This window comes from Octopus bimaculoides, chromosome 6, assembly GCF_046866305.1.
Source record: "Octopus bimaculoides isolate indiv1 chromosome 6, ASM4686630v1, whole genome shotgun sequence".
Classification (NCBI taxonomy): domain Eukaryota; kingdom Metazoa; phylum Mollusca; class Cephalopoda; order Octopoda; family Octopodidae; genus Octopus; species Octopus bimaculoides.
This window is the reverse complement of record NC_142933.1, coordinates 119,211,883-119,230,777: the sequence shown is the minus strand read 5'-3', so window position 1 is coordinate 119,230,777 and position 18,895 is coordinate 119,211,883. Positions and strand designations below refer to the sequence as shown.

At 37.7% G+C, this 18,895-nt stretch overlaps 1 protein-coding gene across 1 annotated transcript in view; it reads right to left on the bottom strand.

The window, feature by feature from the left end:
• LOC106881512 (uncharacterized) overlaps positions 1-18,895 on the bottom strand; it is an 85,517-nt gene that overhangs the window by 22,296 nt on the left and 44,326 nt on the right. Inside the window, exons 11-13 of the mRNA XM_089353511.1 lie at positions 12,202-12,347; positions 6,996-7,059; positions 320-430 (exon numbers count right to left, since the gene is read on the bottom strand). Of these exons, the coding sequence (XP_089209637.1) occupies positions 320-430; positions 6,996-7,059; positions 12,202-12,347 (321 nt within the window). The remainder of the gene's footprint in view (positions 1-319; positions 431-6,995; positions 7,060-12,201; positions 12,348-18,895) is intronic.

Sequence of the window (18,895 nt, the reverse complement as noted above, 5' to 3'; positions counted from 1 at the left end):
CAGCGGCTTAACTTTGCATGTCAGATGGAAGCAATTTTTGAGGCAAATGACAACTTCATTTTGTTAATGAGTGATGAAGCTCGTTTTCATCGCAATGGCATGTTGATTAGATTGACCCCAGTACACAACTGGTACTTAACTTATCGACCCCGAAAGGATGAAAGGCAAAGTCGACCTCGGCGGAATTTGAACTCAGAACGTAAAGACAGATGAAATACCACGAAGCATTTTGCCTGATGTGCTAACGAGTCTGCCAGCTCGCCACATTATAAACATTACATTCTGCAAGAAAAGTAATTAAGATATTTAATAAACATACCTGTTGCTAGTTTTGGCTCTTTGGATTGCTTCTGCAACTTCTCTGTTTGTGTTTTCAAGATTACGTAAAGCTTCATTTTGTGCTTTATATTCATCTTGTTTACTTTTGTGTCTAAAGAAAAATATTAATAGAAATAAAAAAAAAAACAGTAGGGACTAATGAAAGCTGAACCCATGAATTCCAATTAAGAATTAAACTCTGGCTTAATTGCTTCATTAAAACTAAATCATTTCATTAAAACTATAATGTGCTCAGGGAAAAATTATAAATTTCCTGTTTACAATGCTATTCTAAATTTCAGGTTTAGTGACTGCTCAATATGTCATCTTTTAAACTATACTTCCTCAGGCAAGTATTTCTTTTCTGTATCACCAGCTAAATGTATGTGAAGACACATGGCTTAGTGGTTAAGCTGATAGGTAATAGGTTCGATTCTTGGAGCGTGTGATGCATCGTGTCCTTGAGCAGCAGGGCACTTCATAGCACACGGCTCCAGGTCATTCAGGCTAAAATATGAATACTAGCAATGCAGATGCAGCTCTCTCTCTCTCTCTCTCTCTCTCCAGGTGTCGTCTTCAGAACATTCTATTGAGTCAAGGGTTGGAGGACCAGAGGATGTCTGTGTCTGATCATGACTACATAGTAACCTAAAACAATAAGCAAAGAAATTATATATGTTGCAACATCCCAGCTGGGATAGCCATAAGTCTCCTCTATAGCATAACACCTGTTCCTGTCCATCTCAACACCTGGCAAAGAGCTACCTCCTGCAACACTGTGTTTTCACTCAGTCAAAGGACCTTGTATTGAAAGTGATTTGATAACCCCACAAGAGTGGGTGCCACAACAAAAGCACCCCAGTACACTCTGTAAAGTGGATGGCAGTGGGAAGGACATCAGGCTGTAGAAGCCATGCCAAAGCAGGCATTGGAGCTCATTGCAGCCCTCAAGCTCATTGGATCTTGTCAAACCATCCAACCCCTGTCACAATGGAAGACTGGAAGACAGATTTTAAATGATGATGAAGATATACATATTTACGCGCACACACACAATAATAGTTGTAATGAAGAATGAAAGATAAAGTACTAAAAATGGTGAAGTAGAGACTTCCTGACAAAATGTGTTGGTTTCAACTGGCTAAATAACACACACACACACTCTCTCTCTCATGTATATGCACACACACACATTGCTATTTATTTGAATGTTTTCTGCATAATCCCAAGTTAATCCCTTTAGAAAGGAATATATAGTGATCAGTATAATTCATTACCAAATGTGTATTTGTTGTTGCTCTTGTTGTTATTGTTGCTGAAATGTAACCTTGGTAATCTGACTCACCAGACCCAGGACATGGTAAACGAATTAATTGAATGACTAATCCGTCTTTACTATAGATCATGGAATTCTAAGAAATAAGATTTAACCCTTTAGCACTCAGATTATTCTGTCAAATGTAAAGCTTATTTATTCACATTATTTTGGATTAATCCAGCATTATCTTGAAGCTTTGAGATTTTGATGAGGTAACTGTTAATTTTTCAGAATGAGATTGTAGGATTGGTGTGGAAAACCAGATTTAGCCAGTTTGAACATAAAACAAGTAGAATAGTTTGGCTAGACATGGCTGGTTTAAATGCTAAAGACTTAAATCATGTCATTTTTAGCCCTTTAGCATTTAAACCAGTCATATCCAGCCAAAATATTCTACCTGTTTTATCTTCAAACTGGCCAGATCTGGCCTTTTACACCTACCTTACAGTGTCATTTTTAAGATAAACAATCACACCATCAAAATCTCAAACTCTGAAATAATGCACGATTAATTCAAATGATATGAATACTCAAGCATTGCATTTGACAGAGTAAGTTGAACACTAAGAGGGTTGGTCTAAAGATTTAATTGATGGAACAACTATACCACAGCTTGTTCATTGGCTCATTCCATTCAGCAAGAATAGGTTGGAGTGGGAATATTCTAGCTTGCTGCTTCCTAATCTTTTGTTAGTCCAGCAGCCTCCTTTGATATCGAATAGACCTGGTCAGCTTCTCACTTTAAATCTTCTATATTAGTATTCAAAACATTGACTGGTGAAGCTTTAATTTGAATTCCCAGTACTTACTGAAATCAGCTTTAGTACCACACCACAAGGAGTACTCTAATTCTAGGTTGGGAAACACTATTGCCCAAGGTGCCATACGGTGGGATTGAACCTCAGACCACATGGTTGCAAAACTAGCTTCTTAGCCATACACCTATGCCTGTAACATGTTAGTAAAGTCATTTTATTTATTTATAGTTTAATATTAGCAATGTCTTTTGCTGTACATCTGCATATTGATCACTGCACCATTTAAATATTGATTTATAACATTGGCACCAAGCCACAACTTTGTGGGAAGGGTGTAGACAAAGAACTGACTCCAGTCCTTGATGGGTTCTTTATTTCTATCAACTCCCCTCCACCCCCAGAAGGACATAAAACAAAGTTGACATTGGCTGGGTTAGTAAGCAAATGCTCCATCAATATCAGTTGCGGTAATTTCTTTACTGTAATTGTTCAGCATCATGCCACACATCAGTCTGTACATACCAGCCATGTTTGCTAGTTTCTGTGGATGGCTTTTGTACAGCATGCTTCATGAGAAGAGATTGTTATGTCTTGCTCAACACTCTGACATTTCACTGAAGATAGGAACAGTGTGAATGATTTCACATGATCTCCCAGTGCAGTGTCTCTTACTCTAGCTCTCACCGTCTCTCTTTTTCTTTCTCTGAGAGACAGAAAGAGAGAGAGAGAGAGAGAAAGACAGGGAGATAGAGAGAGAAAAAGAGGGAGAAAAGATATATATATATATGTATATATATATATGAATTTGTGTTGCAAGCTACTAAGAAGAACGGCAATAATGATGACAACAATATAGAGGGCTGAAGCACAGATGCGAAGCACATAGCCATGCATATGAACACGCATGCACACACACACGCATGCATACACACACACACATGCACGCACGCACAAACACATGCACATATAAGGATAGACATCATAGAAGAACAAAATGGACTAAGTAGAGCGGGAGTACATACAAGGATGAAAAGCATTACTGAAGAGGTCACAGATGTGTGATGAAAGATTTCTGGACAATGGACAGGAGTTAAAATAAGAAGAGTAATAAATGAGTAAAGAATGAATACATAGTGCATGTGTTTATTTTACGGAATAAAAATGACCATCCCAAAATACAATGTATATATATATATATATATATATATATATATATATGCGAGTAAAAATAAATACAAAAAAGGTGGGTTTTTTTGTATGATTGTGTATAGAGGAATATATTATTTAGTTTAAAAGAGTTCCAGCACTGTCTGTTTTTTATGTTTTATTTATATTCCTGCAGAACCAATGTGGGGTATAGAATATGGAATATACAATATATAATATAAAATAAAATAAAATAAAAATGGATGGCACCATGAAAGAAAGTATTGAATGTAGATGAAATATTGAGTGTTCAATATAAAGGATCAAATATATAAATATATAAATATAAATATATAAAGGCGACTCGAGTTTCAGGGCTATTTCCCTTCGTCATGGCCGGTATGACAGGAGTTAATGGCTTGCAACCGTTTACTCAACAGGCAAGAATTGAACACCTATTTTGTATGTCTTAAACAATGTCTGACAAGATTCAACTTTCAAATATTTTAAAATTTTATTGATTAATTTTCTGAAGGTCTTGAATTGAAACAGCTGTAAGGGTTGTTTGTCAACTTTTCAATTAATAAATATATATAAACCATGGTTTATATAGTTACCTTGCAGTTGAGTATTAACTGTAATGTTCTACGTCCTTTGTATCAATTACTAACCAGTATTTTCATAGGATTTTGCTATCCCTGAATGAGGTTTGTAACCTTTATTTGTGTATTATGTATCATCATCATCATCATCATCATCGTTTAACGTCCGCTTTCCGTGCTAGCATGGGTTGGACGATTTGACTGAGGACTGGTGAAACCGGATGGCAACACCAGGCTCCAATCTAATTTGGCAGAGTTTCCACAGCTGGATGCCCTTCCTAACGCCAACCACTCAGAGAGTGTAGTGGGTGCTTTTATGTGTCACCCGCACGAAAACGGCCACGCTCGAAATGGTGTCTTTTATGTGCCACCCGCACAAGCCAGTCCAGGGGCACTGGCAACGATCTCACTCGAAAATCCTACGGGAGCCAGTCAGGCGGTACTGGCAACAGCCACGCTCAAAATGGTGCATCTCATGTGCCACCCGCACAAGAGCCAGTCCAGGGGCACTGGCAACGATCTTACTTGGCTTGCCGGGTCTTCTCACGCACAGCACATTTCCAAAGGTCTCGGTCAGTAGTCATCGCCTCGGTGAGGCCCAATGTACGAAGGTCTTGCCTCACCACCTCAGCCCAGGTCTTCCAGGGCCTACCTCTTCCACGGGTTCCCTCAACTGTTAGGGTGTGGCACTTTTTCACGCAGCTATCCTCATCCATTCTCACCACATGTCCATACCAGCGCAATCGTCTCTCTTGCACACCACAACTGATGCTTCTAATGTTCAGCATTTCTCTCAAGATACTTACACTCTGACGGGTATTCACATTGACATTACACATCCAACGGAGCATACTGGCTTCATTCCTTGCGAGCTTACGTATGTCCTCAGCAGTTACAGCCCATGTTTCACTGCCATGTAGCATGGCTGTTCGTACGCATGCGTCATACAGTCTGCCTTTTACTCTGAGTGAGAGTCCCTTTGTCGCCAGCAGGGGTAAGAGCTCTCTAAACTTTGCCCAGGCTATTCTTATTCTAGCAGCTACACTTTCAGCGCACCCACCCCCACTACTAACTTGGTCGCCCAGATAGCGGAAGCTATCGACTACCTCTAGTTTTTCACCCTGGAATGAGATAGAAGTTGTTTCCTGTTTGTTTACAGTCTTTATTGCACCTGAACATCTGCCACAAACAAAAACTAACTTGCTAGTTAACCTGCCTTTGATGTTGCTGCACCTCTTATGTGTCCATAGCTTGCACCGGGTACATCTTATAGAGTTACTACCTACTCCTTTTCTACATACTGAGCAGGGCCATCTACCTGAAGGAGTTTGTGTTTTATCTACCTTCCTACTTATTAGGATTTTGGTTTTAGCTAGGTTGACTCTAAGGCCCTTCAATTCTAGACCTTGCTTCCACACCTGAAACTTCTCCTCTAGTTCTGATAGTGACTCCGCAATTAGGGCAAGGTCATCAGCATAGAGGAGCTCCCAGGGGCAACCTGTCTTGAACTCCTCTGTGATTGCCTGGAGGACTATGATAAATAAGAGGGGGCTGAGGACGGAACCTTGGTGGACCCCTACCTCTACCCGGAATTCATTGCTGTATTCATTTCCAACCCTCACCTTACTGGCAGCATCTCTGTACATGGCTCGCACAGCTCTCACTAACCATTCTTCTATCCCAAGTTTCCTCATTGACCACCAGATAAGGGATCGGGGGACACTGTCAAAGGCTTTCTCCATGTCAACGAAAGCCAGGTACAGAGGTTTATCCTTGGCTAGGTATTTCTCCTGCAGCTGTCTCACTAGAAATAAGGCATCAGTAGTGCTTTTACCTGGCACGAACCCAAACTGCATCTCATCTAAATTGATTCGCTCCCTAATTAGTTGGGCTATGACCCTCTCTGTAACTTTCATAACCTGGTCTAACAGCTTGATGCCTCTGTAATTATTTGTATCTAAAGCGTCACCTTTACCTTTGTAGCAGTTGACTATGATGCTGCTACACCAGTCATTGGGTATGACTCCTTCGTGTATCACCTGGTTCGTAATACGGGTGACTAGGCTATAGCCAACACTGCCAGATATTTTGAGCATCTCTGCAGTGATTCCTGATGGGCCGGGGGCTTTCCCGGTCTTCATACTCTTAATTGCTTTATCTACCCTGGTACTATCAACTCGGATAGCTGGTCCCTCTATTGGGTCGACATACGGCAGGCTCTCTTTCTCCCATTCATTCTCTTTATTAAGCAATCTATCGTAGTGGTATCTCCAGACCTCTTTCTTTGCAGCCTCATTTAGTGCAAGCGTACCATCATCCATGCGAACACATTTCTCTCCTACAACATCACTATTCTCTCTCCTACACTGTCTTGCAACACGAAATACCTCGAGTCTTTGGTCCTCACGGCGCAGAACATTGGCAAATCTTTTCTTATCTGCTTCCCCTCTGGCTAAATAAACCTGTCGCCTAGCCTCCCTTCTGGCACATTGGTACAATTCCCTGCTACCACCGTTCTTCCAGTCCTTCCAAGCCTGTTTCTTTTGTCTAATAGCCCTATATATATATATATATACACACACACACACACACACATAATCACATGCATACACACACACACAGATACATGAGAGGTGGGGAGAGAGAGAGGGAAGAATTGATTCTAGTATTTTGCCAGTACTTAGAAGGATGAAATGCCAAGCTGACTTCAGTGGGATTTGAACTTATATCGCAAAGAGCTGGAACAATTACTGTGAAGTTCTTGTTTGACATTCAAATGGTTCAATGGCTCTGTCTATTGACCACATTGCGGTGACATTACCTCCTTGATATTTCATAACATTAAAAACTTACTCATTTTTGACAATTTCCAGTTTTTCTTCAGACTTTATAAGAGCTTCTTTATCGACTTTAAGTGCTGAAAATTGTCAATAGAAACCTTATTACAATCCATCATTGTATGAAATGTTGAAAATATAAAGAAATATAAAGAAACAATTTAAAAGAAACGTTTTAGTATATGAAGAATTTGTAAATATCTGTTATCTAATCAAAAAATTCTACAACAGAGAAAATTCTTTCTACTACAGGCACAAGGCCTGAAATTTGATGGGAAGAGGCTATTCATCATCATCATCATCATCGTCGTCGTTTAACATCCACTTTCCATGCTGGCATGTGTTGGACAGTTTGACATGGAGCTGGCTAGCAGGGAGCTGTCCGGACTCCAGTTGTCTGTTGAGGCATGATATCTATGGTTGGATGCCCTTTCTAACTATTCCTGCTCTTGCTATTCAATTGCATAAACCCCAGTGTTCAACTGGTACTTATTTTATCGACCCTGAAAAGATAAAAAGCAAAGTTGATCTCAACGGAATTTCAACTCGGAATGTAAAATTAGAAGAAATGTCATTTAGAATATTGTCTGCTAATGATTCTTCCAGCTCAATGCCTTTGATAATTCTCTCTACTCTAGGCACAAGGCCAGCAATTTTAAGGAAAGGGGGCATGTTAATTACATCAACACCAGTACTTCACTTGTATTTTATTTTATCAACCCTGAAAGGATGAAAAGAAAAGCCAGCCTCAAAAGCCTTTAAACTCAGAATGTAAAGAATTGGTCTACAACTTAGAAAATAGTAAAGTATTAAAATACATAATGTATCATGGGAAATAGAATTAATTATCATCTTTCATCATCATCATTTTAATTTCCACTTTTCCATGCTTGCATAGGTCAGACAAAGTTTATCAAAACAAATTTTCTCTGGCCAGATATCCTTCCTGTCAACAACTCCAAGCAAAGTAATATTTCTCTATGGCCAGACATGTTCTCGCAGAATACTGGAAGTGGTCACTGCCCGCATGACAGTGACCAATAATTTGCATCTGTTACATGATGTCAAAACAAGGAGGCACAAACACACACATACACACACACTCATGCACAGACACACATTCACATTCACACACATATATGTTGACATCTATTTGCAGATGACTCTAAGCTCCGGAAAGTCATTAAGGGAGCATATGATCGAATGATGCCTCAATCGGACCCATTTGCAGTAACCCAGGGGGCACAAAAAAACAATAAGCAGTTGAATGAAGAAAAATTTGAGCTCATCCACTTTGGAAGAGAGGGCACACTCAAACAACCATATACACTACCGTTGGGAGACCTACTTGAATTGTAGGATAATATCAGAGACTTAGGTATAACTGTCGACAGTAACCTTAGCTGGAGTGTGCATATCAACAAAAAAGTCGATGTTGTCCACAGAATGTGCTCATGGATTCTCAGAACTTTTCAATCTAGGGATCATGAAACCACCATCCTTCTCTTCTCCACATTCGCTAGGCTCCCACCTCGAATACTGCTGCCCATTGTGGTTCCCCTACAAAAAACAAGACATAATGCGGATTGAAGTGCCACAGAGATCAATCACAAAAAAAAAAATGGCATGATGGGACTTGATTATTGGGCTCGACTTAAACAGCTGAAGCTTTATTCTCTGCAACACTTCCATGAGCGATACATTATTTGCACCATGTGGAGAATATTCCACCAATATTATCCATATGACTTTTTAATTCCCGAGCATTATACTAATACATCTAATTGTTTTCTACACCACCTGTCTTCATCTGTTGTTTTTTTGTGTGAATTCTCCCTATATATATATATGTATACATATATATGTATATATATATATATATATATATATATATATATATATATATATATATGTACATTCTATTAAGGTATAACTCAAGTATTCACCTATTTTATTGTGAGTCTGTTTTATGTGGTTTACTTCCGAAGTTTCATTCATTCGGTCAGTTTAAAAAGAGAAGCTTTCAATTCGATAATCAAGATTACAGATGTAGAGAAATGTGGAGTGTGTGAGTATTTCTGAATACATCGTTTACCACAAAAGGGTGGATTTGATGGTACCACCCCCTTAAAATTCACCTTTCTAGGCTCTGTAATATTTCTGTTTAAATCAATAAATCTCATTACAATAACAGGTGACAAGACTCTTATGCCTCCACCACCACCACCACCACCACCACTATCATCATCACCATCAGTGTTTTATGTCCACTTTTCAATGCTGGTATTGGTTGGCTAGTTTTCCTGAGGCAGCGTATTATGGCCAACTGCACCGATTCTTTTAGCTGCATCTTACAACATACAAAGATGTGGTGTACTTATCCTAAAACCAGGATATACACTGTAATTTCTCATATATCATGTGAAAGAAATTATCTTAAGAAGCATTACATCTAATATATAATTACTTAGTGTCTACTCATTAATTACTGAATTACTGATAAGCCCTCTTAATGATTGCTTCCTCTTTAGCAAATTACATAGGACAAATGAAAATTAATGTCTTCATCTATTACAGCCTTACATCGTGGATGAATTATAAGAAAATCATTTTATCAACCTCAGGAGATGAAAGGCAAAGTTGGTTTCAGCAGAATTTGAAATCAAGACATACAGAGCCGTAACCAAATATTACCTTTTAATTGAGGGGAAATGGATCAATTGGTCAGATCACTCTTGAGTGCTACTGATAACACGTAACCCAGTACAACCTGTTGCATGGTCAGGTCATCAGCGACTAAACTGGCAACCCCATCAAGCTTTCTTGGTGAGGAGGGTGATTGCAAGACACCTTGTGGGATGGAAAATAAGACCCATCAAAGGGTGGAAGAACCACCGGGTAGTCAATGGTCAATTCAACAAGTATCTTGTCACGGTGAAGTGCCTGTCTGCTCCATTGACCCAGAGAGCTATGCTGGAGCTAGAAAAATCTCCAGGAAGGTCTTACCAAGCCAGACAGGTTGAAGGTTAGGAGACAGACGAAACCTTAATGACAATAAATTGAAGTGTCAGCAGCAGGGAGTGGATTTAGTTATGAGCAGGGGACCTAACAGATCGGATTCCTGGCTTTGAATTAGCAGGATGTCATGCAGAGGATCTTGAATACAAGACAATGGATATAAGACCCTAGTATTCCTAGTTAGATGGAAACTGAGGGACCACATGGAGCAGCGTCCTGTGACTCCTATAGTATGCACAACCAAAATCCCTATGAATAAGGGGTGTCCTATGGGACAACTTTGATGAGAAAGATGAGATGGATTGATTAGACCAACCCTAGTGTTTAATTGGTACTTATTTTATTGACCCCAGAAGGAGGAAAGGTAAAGTTGACCTTGGTGGTATTTGATCTCAGAACATAAAGATCCAGAACACATACTACAAAGCATTTTGCCTGATGCAGTAATGATTCTGTTCATCCATTTCCTGAGCATTCAGCAATGAATATTTCTATTAGTTAGTTAGCATGATGCCAGAAAGGAATCAATAGTTGAACACATTATATCATAGACTTCTTGTACAGATAGAAATGAATAGACACTTCCAAGAAGAAATCTAAATGAGCAATCATGAATGAAAGGACATTGTGCAATCAAAGAAGTAGTTAACTACAGATGTCCAAATAGACTGTAGTTGGCTATAGATTTCCAAATGAAGCAGAACGAATCCATCATGTTACTATGCATAAATAAATGATGAGGTGTGAAACTAAAGCCTTATCCATCAAACACAATTTCTATTTACAATAGGTGCAAGTGTGGTTGTATGGTTGAGAAGCATGCTTTGTAACCAAGGGCTTTCGGGTCTAGTCCCATGGTGCAGCATCTTGGGCAAGTGTCATCCACTATGGCCCAGGGCCAACCAAAGACTTGTGAGTGAATTTGGTAGACAGAAACTGAATGATGCTCTTCATAAATATATATACATACATATATAAATATATAAATATATACATACATACATATGTATATATATATGTGTGTGTGTGTGTGTGTGTGTGCGTATTGTGTCTGACAAGAGTCATTCTGTTTTAATGCCTTACATACATACATACATACATACATACAAAAGAAGACGGAAACACATGACTATACACACACACACTGTGTGTGTGTGAAGTGTGCATTTGTGTATATGGTCATGTGTTTCAGCCTTCTCTTATGTATGTATGTATGTATGTATGTATGTATGTATATATACATACATATATAAAAGAAGATTGAAACATATGACCATATACACACAAGCACACTTCACACACACACACACACACACACACACACGGACACATATGGAGACACACATCCATACATAACAGACACAAGTACATAGTCACACAAACCCATACACAAACATGCACACACAAGGAGACAGAGGTACACACACACACACACACACACACACACACACACACACACACACACACACACATGCACACACAAACATGAACACGAAAATTTTAGGAAAAATAAATGAGTGGAAATAAAACTGGTGAATTTGCTAATTAATAAGGCATTAAAACAGAATGACTCCCCAGACACAATAAAATATGCTTCAATACACAAATTCACATAAAGAATCTTGCAAACTAAATACAAAAACGATATATATATATATATATACACATACATATATATGTATGTGTGTGTGTGTGTATACACACACATACATATCATCATCATTGTTTAACATCCATTTTCCAGACTGACAAAAAAAAAAAAAATGGACGTTAAATGATGATATATATACATACATACATCATATATATCTATATATATATATATATATATATATATATATATATATATATATATATATAATGTAAAGAACTTCTTTCAGTTTGTTTCATATATATATATATATATAAACACACGCATACATACACTTAAGTGTGGAGTGTGTGTGTATGTGTGTGTTTGTGTTTACTTCTACAAGTCTCTGAAAATAGCTTCATTAGATGCAATGATGCTGTTGTCATTTCCTTTGTTATCTGTTGGTTTTGAGCTTCAAAAATGAATAGGATAAATGGTAATGGTTAGTGACAGAAGGGTATCTGGCTGTAAAACAATGCTTCAATATTATATTCATTTGATCCATACTGGCATGGAAAAAAAAAAAAAACCGAATGTAAAAAGAAAACATAAAGAAATGAAATAAAAATACCTGTCCGAATTGCAATGTTGTAGCTTGAGATTATTTTAGTTAACAAGACAAGAATGACAGAAGTATGAGGGAGGTTGTTAGCTGCCAAAAAGAAGAGAGAGTTAAAAATATATTGAAGTTGTTGATTTGCTGTTTCACTTGTAACTGATCATTAGATAAGCATGCTTCCAAAATAGCTTTAGCCTGATTATAAGATACAAAGAGGAAAAGAAGAAAAAAAAAAGAAAAGAAAAGGAATTTACTAAAATCTTCTGTTCTCAAGTATTGTATTGTAAATTTGATTATCAGTGTGTTATTCAATGAAATCACAGTTGATTATATCAACAAAGCACCAACCTCTCAGTCAAAGACTCAATCATACATATTTTACCTCTACTGCTGTGTGATTCATTCTTGGATAAGGCAATTAACCGTTACTAACCTAGTTCACCTAACTGTTAATACAGGGATTGTATCGTAAAACAGTTTAACACTGTAGACAAGTGCTTCCCAACCCTTTTTTATTCTTGGGGAACACTTAACTCTCTTTGAAAGGTTTGGCAGTGCTAAATCCATTGGATACCACAAAGAAGGTTTAAAAAATGTTGCCTCATCCAAGACCTTGTTTTGATCAAATTCCCAAACAATCTCAATTATAAGGTAATTTTCTTTTTTTTTTCTGGAGGATGATACAAACAGGAAAATAGAACTCAAAATATGAGTACATATTCTTTTATTCTGGAGCACCACCTTCAAGGGGTTTTTTAGTCCAGAAATAGACCCCAAAGCTTATTCTTTGTAAGTGTAGTACTTACTCTGTCAGTCTCTTTTGCCAAACCACTAAGTTACGGGAATGTAAACACACCAACATCAGTTGTCAAGCGATGGTCAGGGGACAAGCACAGATACAAAGACACACACACATAAATATATACATACATATATATATACATATATATATATACAACAGGCTTCTTTCAGTTTCCGCCTACCAAATCACAAGGCTTTGGTTGGCCCAGGGCTATAGTAGAAGACACTTGCCCAAGGTGCCACACAACAGAACTGAACCCAGAATCATGAGAAGGGGAAGAAAGCTTCTTACCACACAGCTACACCTGCGCCTATATATTTTTTCATTTCATCAGCAGCCATTACAAAGTGTACTGCACAAAACGTTCGCCCTTTGAGTCACATACAGATGTCATGGATTCTCTGCTTTAACCCTTTTGTTGTCACATTTCTGTTAAAATATACTGCTTTTCTTTCAAATGATTTAAATGAGGAGTTTAGTAAAATAACAGCGGTTATTAAGCAGATGTTTGGAACATATATTGGTTTGAAATTTAAACACAAGTGCAGTAATTTCAGGGGAGGGCTAAGTTGACTGCATTGATCCCAGGATTCAACTAGTAAATATTTTATCAGCCCCAAAAGGATGAAAGGCAAAGTCAACCATGGTAGTATTTGAACTCATAACATAAAGAAAGATGAAATGCGGCAAAGCATTTTGCCCAGCATGCTAACAATTCTCTAGCTCATTGCCTTATTTGGAACATACTTTAAGAAGAAATTTTGACGGAAGATTTTAATTGAGATCACTTTCATATAAGAAGTATGCACAATAGAACAAGGGGTAGTCTCAGGCAGGTTGGTTTTAAAGGGTTAAGGAATACTTCCTGTGTGCATAATAAAATTATGAATATAAGATTAAACATAACAATTACTGAAAAATACATTTGCATATAATTAGCCTATGAATTACTATTTTTCTTGAAATCCCTGGCACTAGGGTTCTGGAGAACCCCAGTTCAATAGAATAACTTGTAGAATTTCCATGGGCAACAGTGAGATGAAATCCTCTCAGGAACAAGTAGTGCAATAGCTTAGCATCTGAATAATGCGGAAGATATTTCTTAACGATTTAATGCATTGAAAATAGAAATAATCTCCACTCCATTGGAAAAACTTTCTGGTTAATGGCATTCAACAAAAGGGAGAATTATCTGCGTGATATCTGAAGTGGTGGCAATATCAACAGCTAAGGAGAAAGTTAAAAGCATGGACTAAAAGCTTTAGAAAACTCAGCTACCGCAAAACTACCTCTTCATTTGAGTGTCACTGAATTTTCTCATGAAGTTTAACTACTTTGCTGAGAATTAAAAAGATGTTCTAATTGATCTCTCAGTAGAATATCTCATTAGTAATCCAGGTGAGAAAATAAATGAGTGTCTAGTCAACATCAACAAATATTGATCCATGGTTAAGACAGCTTTCCTGAACAATAAATATGTAAAGGAAACAAGCTAACTGAATCATGATATTGAATAGAATTATAAATGTTGCTTATCTTATACTAAAGATTACTTCGTTTGTAAACAAAACCACCTTCGGCTGTAATTCTAAGTCTACTGTCACTTCTGCATGTTCTTTATATATATATGTTCTATTTTGTTTTAATTTCATTCTTCTTTGTATTATACCAAAGACTGTGTTCAGAAGAAGAACATGACTAAAATACAACCAACACTGGTTCATGTTAACTATTCTTGTCTGTATGATGTGTGTTTGTGTATGTCTCTGTATGAATCAGTGTTGTTTAGATATGGAAATGACAATATGTGTGTGTGTGTGTGTGTGTGTGTGTGTGCTTCACTGTGATTATATGTTTACTAGGGATGACACGTAAAAGCACCCACTACACTCTCTGAGTGGTTGGCGTTAGGAAGGGCATCCAGCTGTAGAAACTCTGCCAAATCAGACTGGAGCCTGGTGTTGCCATCCGGTTTCACCAGTCCTCAGTCAAATCGTCCAACCCATGCTAGCATGGAAAGCGGACGTTAAACGATGATGATGATTGCATCAAATTTAGTTGTTGTTGATGATGACGATGATGATGATGATGATGCTGATGCTGATGAGCATGATGAAGATGATAGTAGTGGTGGTAGTGGTGGTGGTGGTGGCAGTGGAATTAATGATTATGATGATAATGGGAAGGTTGTGGTTGTGGTGAGGGTGTTGACAATGAGAAAGAATTCTACTTCAAGCATGGAGTTCACATTCCTTAAATTTTGTTATGTAAATATTCATATCACAGAGAAGTTTTTTTTTTTTTTTTTTGCAAATTGGACCCAGCTTCTATACAGAAAAAGAGTAAGGGTATGTATTTCATACATTGTACTTCATACATTGTACTTCATATAAACTATGGGTGCACATGAAGTCTAGTAGGACAATAGGTAAGCTGACAGTGAAAAAAGGGTTTTGTATGTAACAGATGTGCATGATTAGCTAGCAGAAAGAACACCCATGAAATTAATTCTTTCAAATGCTAAAAGGAATGGGAGAAAGGGCTCAGAAATAGTTGATGGCTTCTGTTATTCAGATGAGCTAACTAGGAGTTGAGGAGAGTGCTCTGAAGGTATAGTTGCCAAAGTAAAAATGGTCAGGAGAAAATTCAGGAGTTAGTATCTCTGTTGGAAACAAAGGAATTCTATTTCTCATTGAATGAAGCACAGATTGTATGATACTTGTGTATGAAGTATAATGCTGCATGGCAGTGAAACATAGACACAGAATGCAGAAGATATGTGAAGGGTATAATGAAATGAGACAAGCATTCTCCCTAACATGAACCAAAATTGCATTGCCTGCATTGATATGTATCTACCTGCTATAAAGCTCTTGGTATATATAGTTAAGCATCCAAACTTGTATTTCTTATAGCAGAGCTCACTGAAGGTGTATTTCACTATGTTTTTAATGCAGTTATTATTTCTCTATGATATATAAAGTAAATACTTTATTCTTTTGTCTGTATACTCTCTACTTATGATGTCAACAGCTATTATATATTGCATGAAAAAAATGAGTATTTTTAGTGCAACAGTGGCTGATGAAGTGAGTTGTCACCAAAACATCTTGATATAGTTGCAAACTAACTTGTGGTATGTAATGCTATAGTTTCTTTATGTGATAAATTTGAGGTTCACTTTTCCTCTTTTCTTAATTTACATAAAATCATAGCACTGATTACCTGTTGAGCCGTTGTGCACTCTCAGAGATTAAATATTTTTATATAAATAAATTAAATTGCACTACTTATATTCATGTATAGACCATGACAAGCCATCCAACCCATACCAGCATGGAAAGCATAAGTAAAATGATGATGACAATATTAACACACACACACACACACACACATACATAGGTGCATGTGTGTGTGTGTATATATACATATATATTCACACACGAACATATATATAGGAAGAGAGACAGAGGGAGGGAAAAAGCAAGAGGAGAAAGACTGAACTCTACAACCTCACCTAACAAGTGTTCTAGGAAATGAGAATAAAAAAATATCTGGTATTATAATAAAAATATCCAGAGGAAACAATGAAAAACCACTTTTGTAATATGTCGAGAAAGCCGTGTGCTTTAAATGTCTAAGATGAGTGAGTTATTGTCAACAAGATTATAATTTTCTGAATGGCTGAACACATCTTCAGAGTGTATATTCATAATATTTATATCTATACATCTATACTATATTCTGATTGGTTTGACCTTTCAGTGCCATCAAATGGCTGTAGCCTCAGGGAAAAGTGAGATTGTTAAACTTAGTTTAGAAATAAAGAGCGAGATCTTGTATACATTCAGGAATGAGATAACGGATGATGATCAGAAATCAATTCAACTGAAATTTAGATTAAATATAAATATACACGCTAACATTGAGGTTTATAATCTTGAAATATTTTAAGATTTTTTGAATGGTATTATGGTCAATAAATGCTACTAAAGGAAAAATTTGGCATTTAGCCTGAAGTGTGTGTGTTTGTGTGTGTGTGTGCATGTGTGCATGCATGAGTGTGTGTGTGTGTGTGTTCCAGTGTTTGGGTGTGTGGGTGGGTGTGTATTCCTTCAAAGCTAATGACTATTTTCATAACTTTTCAGAGTTTTCTGCTAGAAGAGTTCACACAGTGAAAAATCTCAATAATGACAGAGTGAATAATCAACTTTTGACTCTATGTATTCAATACTCTCTCTCCAAATTGTATATCTATATGTGTGTGTGTGTGTGTGTGTGTGTGTGTGTGCGTGTATTTATACATGTGTGCATATACATACATGATCTGATCAATAAGTATCCGGACTGTTGCTGTAATGAAGCTAAAGCATGCACAGTGAAGCCACTTGGCTCAGATTGACCTTGAACTCTGTTGTGCATGTGCACTAAGTCTTAATGTTCTAGTTCCCTTTTGCTGTGTACAGCAGTGTTTGGAAGTAACATGTGTAGTGTGTGTTCATCACATTGACTATGACAAAGAAAGTTGAGCAGAGAATCTGCATTAAATTATGCCAAAAGCAAGTGGTTCCTGCTCAGAGGCCTATGCAAACTTTTCAAAAAGTTTTCATCATTTTCAACACAATCAATGAGATTTTGTGCAACTGAAACCTAAGTGTCATTTTGGTCAGCTGAAAGCAGTTTGGGCGCAAACTTGGCAGACACGTGTCTCATACCCAAATCTTCAGTGATAATGGACTGAACTGAACCATACCTAATCTGCACATCCTCTGATCACTCATGGATGGTGATTCAGAGATTTCCCCCTCACTGCTGCACACACATTTGTGATGCTTTTCCCAGTTCTGCTAATTTTAGGTCTCCCAGAACGTTTGTCATTATCAACATTTTCTGGTCACCATGGAAACGTCTGAACCACTTGTACACTTGTGTGCAGCTCATACATGCCTCTCCAAACACTTTCTGAAACTTTGTGTAGGCCTCTGAGCAGGTATTGCCACCATGACAACTTTCTCTGTCATGGTCAATGCTATGATCACACGCTACACACCTTCCTTCCAAGCTCTGTTGTAAACAGCGGAAGTGAGCAAGAACATTAAAACTTAGTGCACATGCACAACAGAGGTCAAGGTCAATCTATACCGAGTGGCTTCACTGCATGCTATAGCTTCATTACTATGGCAACAGTCTGGATACTTATTGATTAGACCTCCTATACACAAGGTACATTCCAGAAGTTTTTAGACATTTTCTGGAGAGATATTTATTAATTCCAAAGAAGTACAAAACTCTAACCCTCTCTAAAATAGTAAAACACTTGTAGTAGTGCTCCAGCCACTTCACGAAGGTCCCATGGACATCCTCCAAAATGAAGATGTCCACAACCCTTGTCACAGCCTCCTTTATCTTCTCCTTCAGTTTTGGGAACAACCAAAAGTCACAGGGAGCAAAGTTTGGACTGTGGGGAGGGTGACAGACAGTTTTGATGCTCACCGCTGCCAAGTAGTTGATTACCAGGATGGAAATTGTGAACTTGTGCAGGTGCTGTGGCCTTTTGCAATGAAATCTCTCTTCTTGAACTTCCTCAAAACTTCCACAAAGTACTCTTTGTTGACCATCAGCCCAAAGGGAACCCATTGGATATAGATGATGCCCTTGCTGTCAAAAAAGGGGAGTCATCATAAACCTTCCAGTGGACTTGCTTTGCCTGTCCTCTTGCACCAGTGAAAAACAGATGCTCAGCTCATATGACTCAATCCATAAGCAGTGCTGAGCATTTCATAAATTTTGGTAGCATTTTTTGGCCAGTTTAAGACAAAACCTTATTGCAGAGTGAGCTTCCAAACTCAATGTATTTCATCTGACCCATACAAGTTTAGAAAAGTGGAGGTAAACGACGATAAT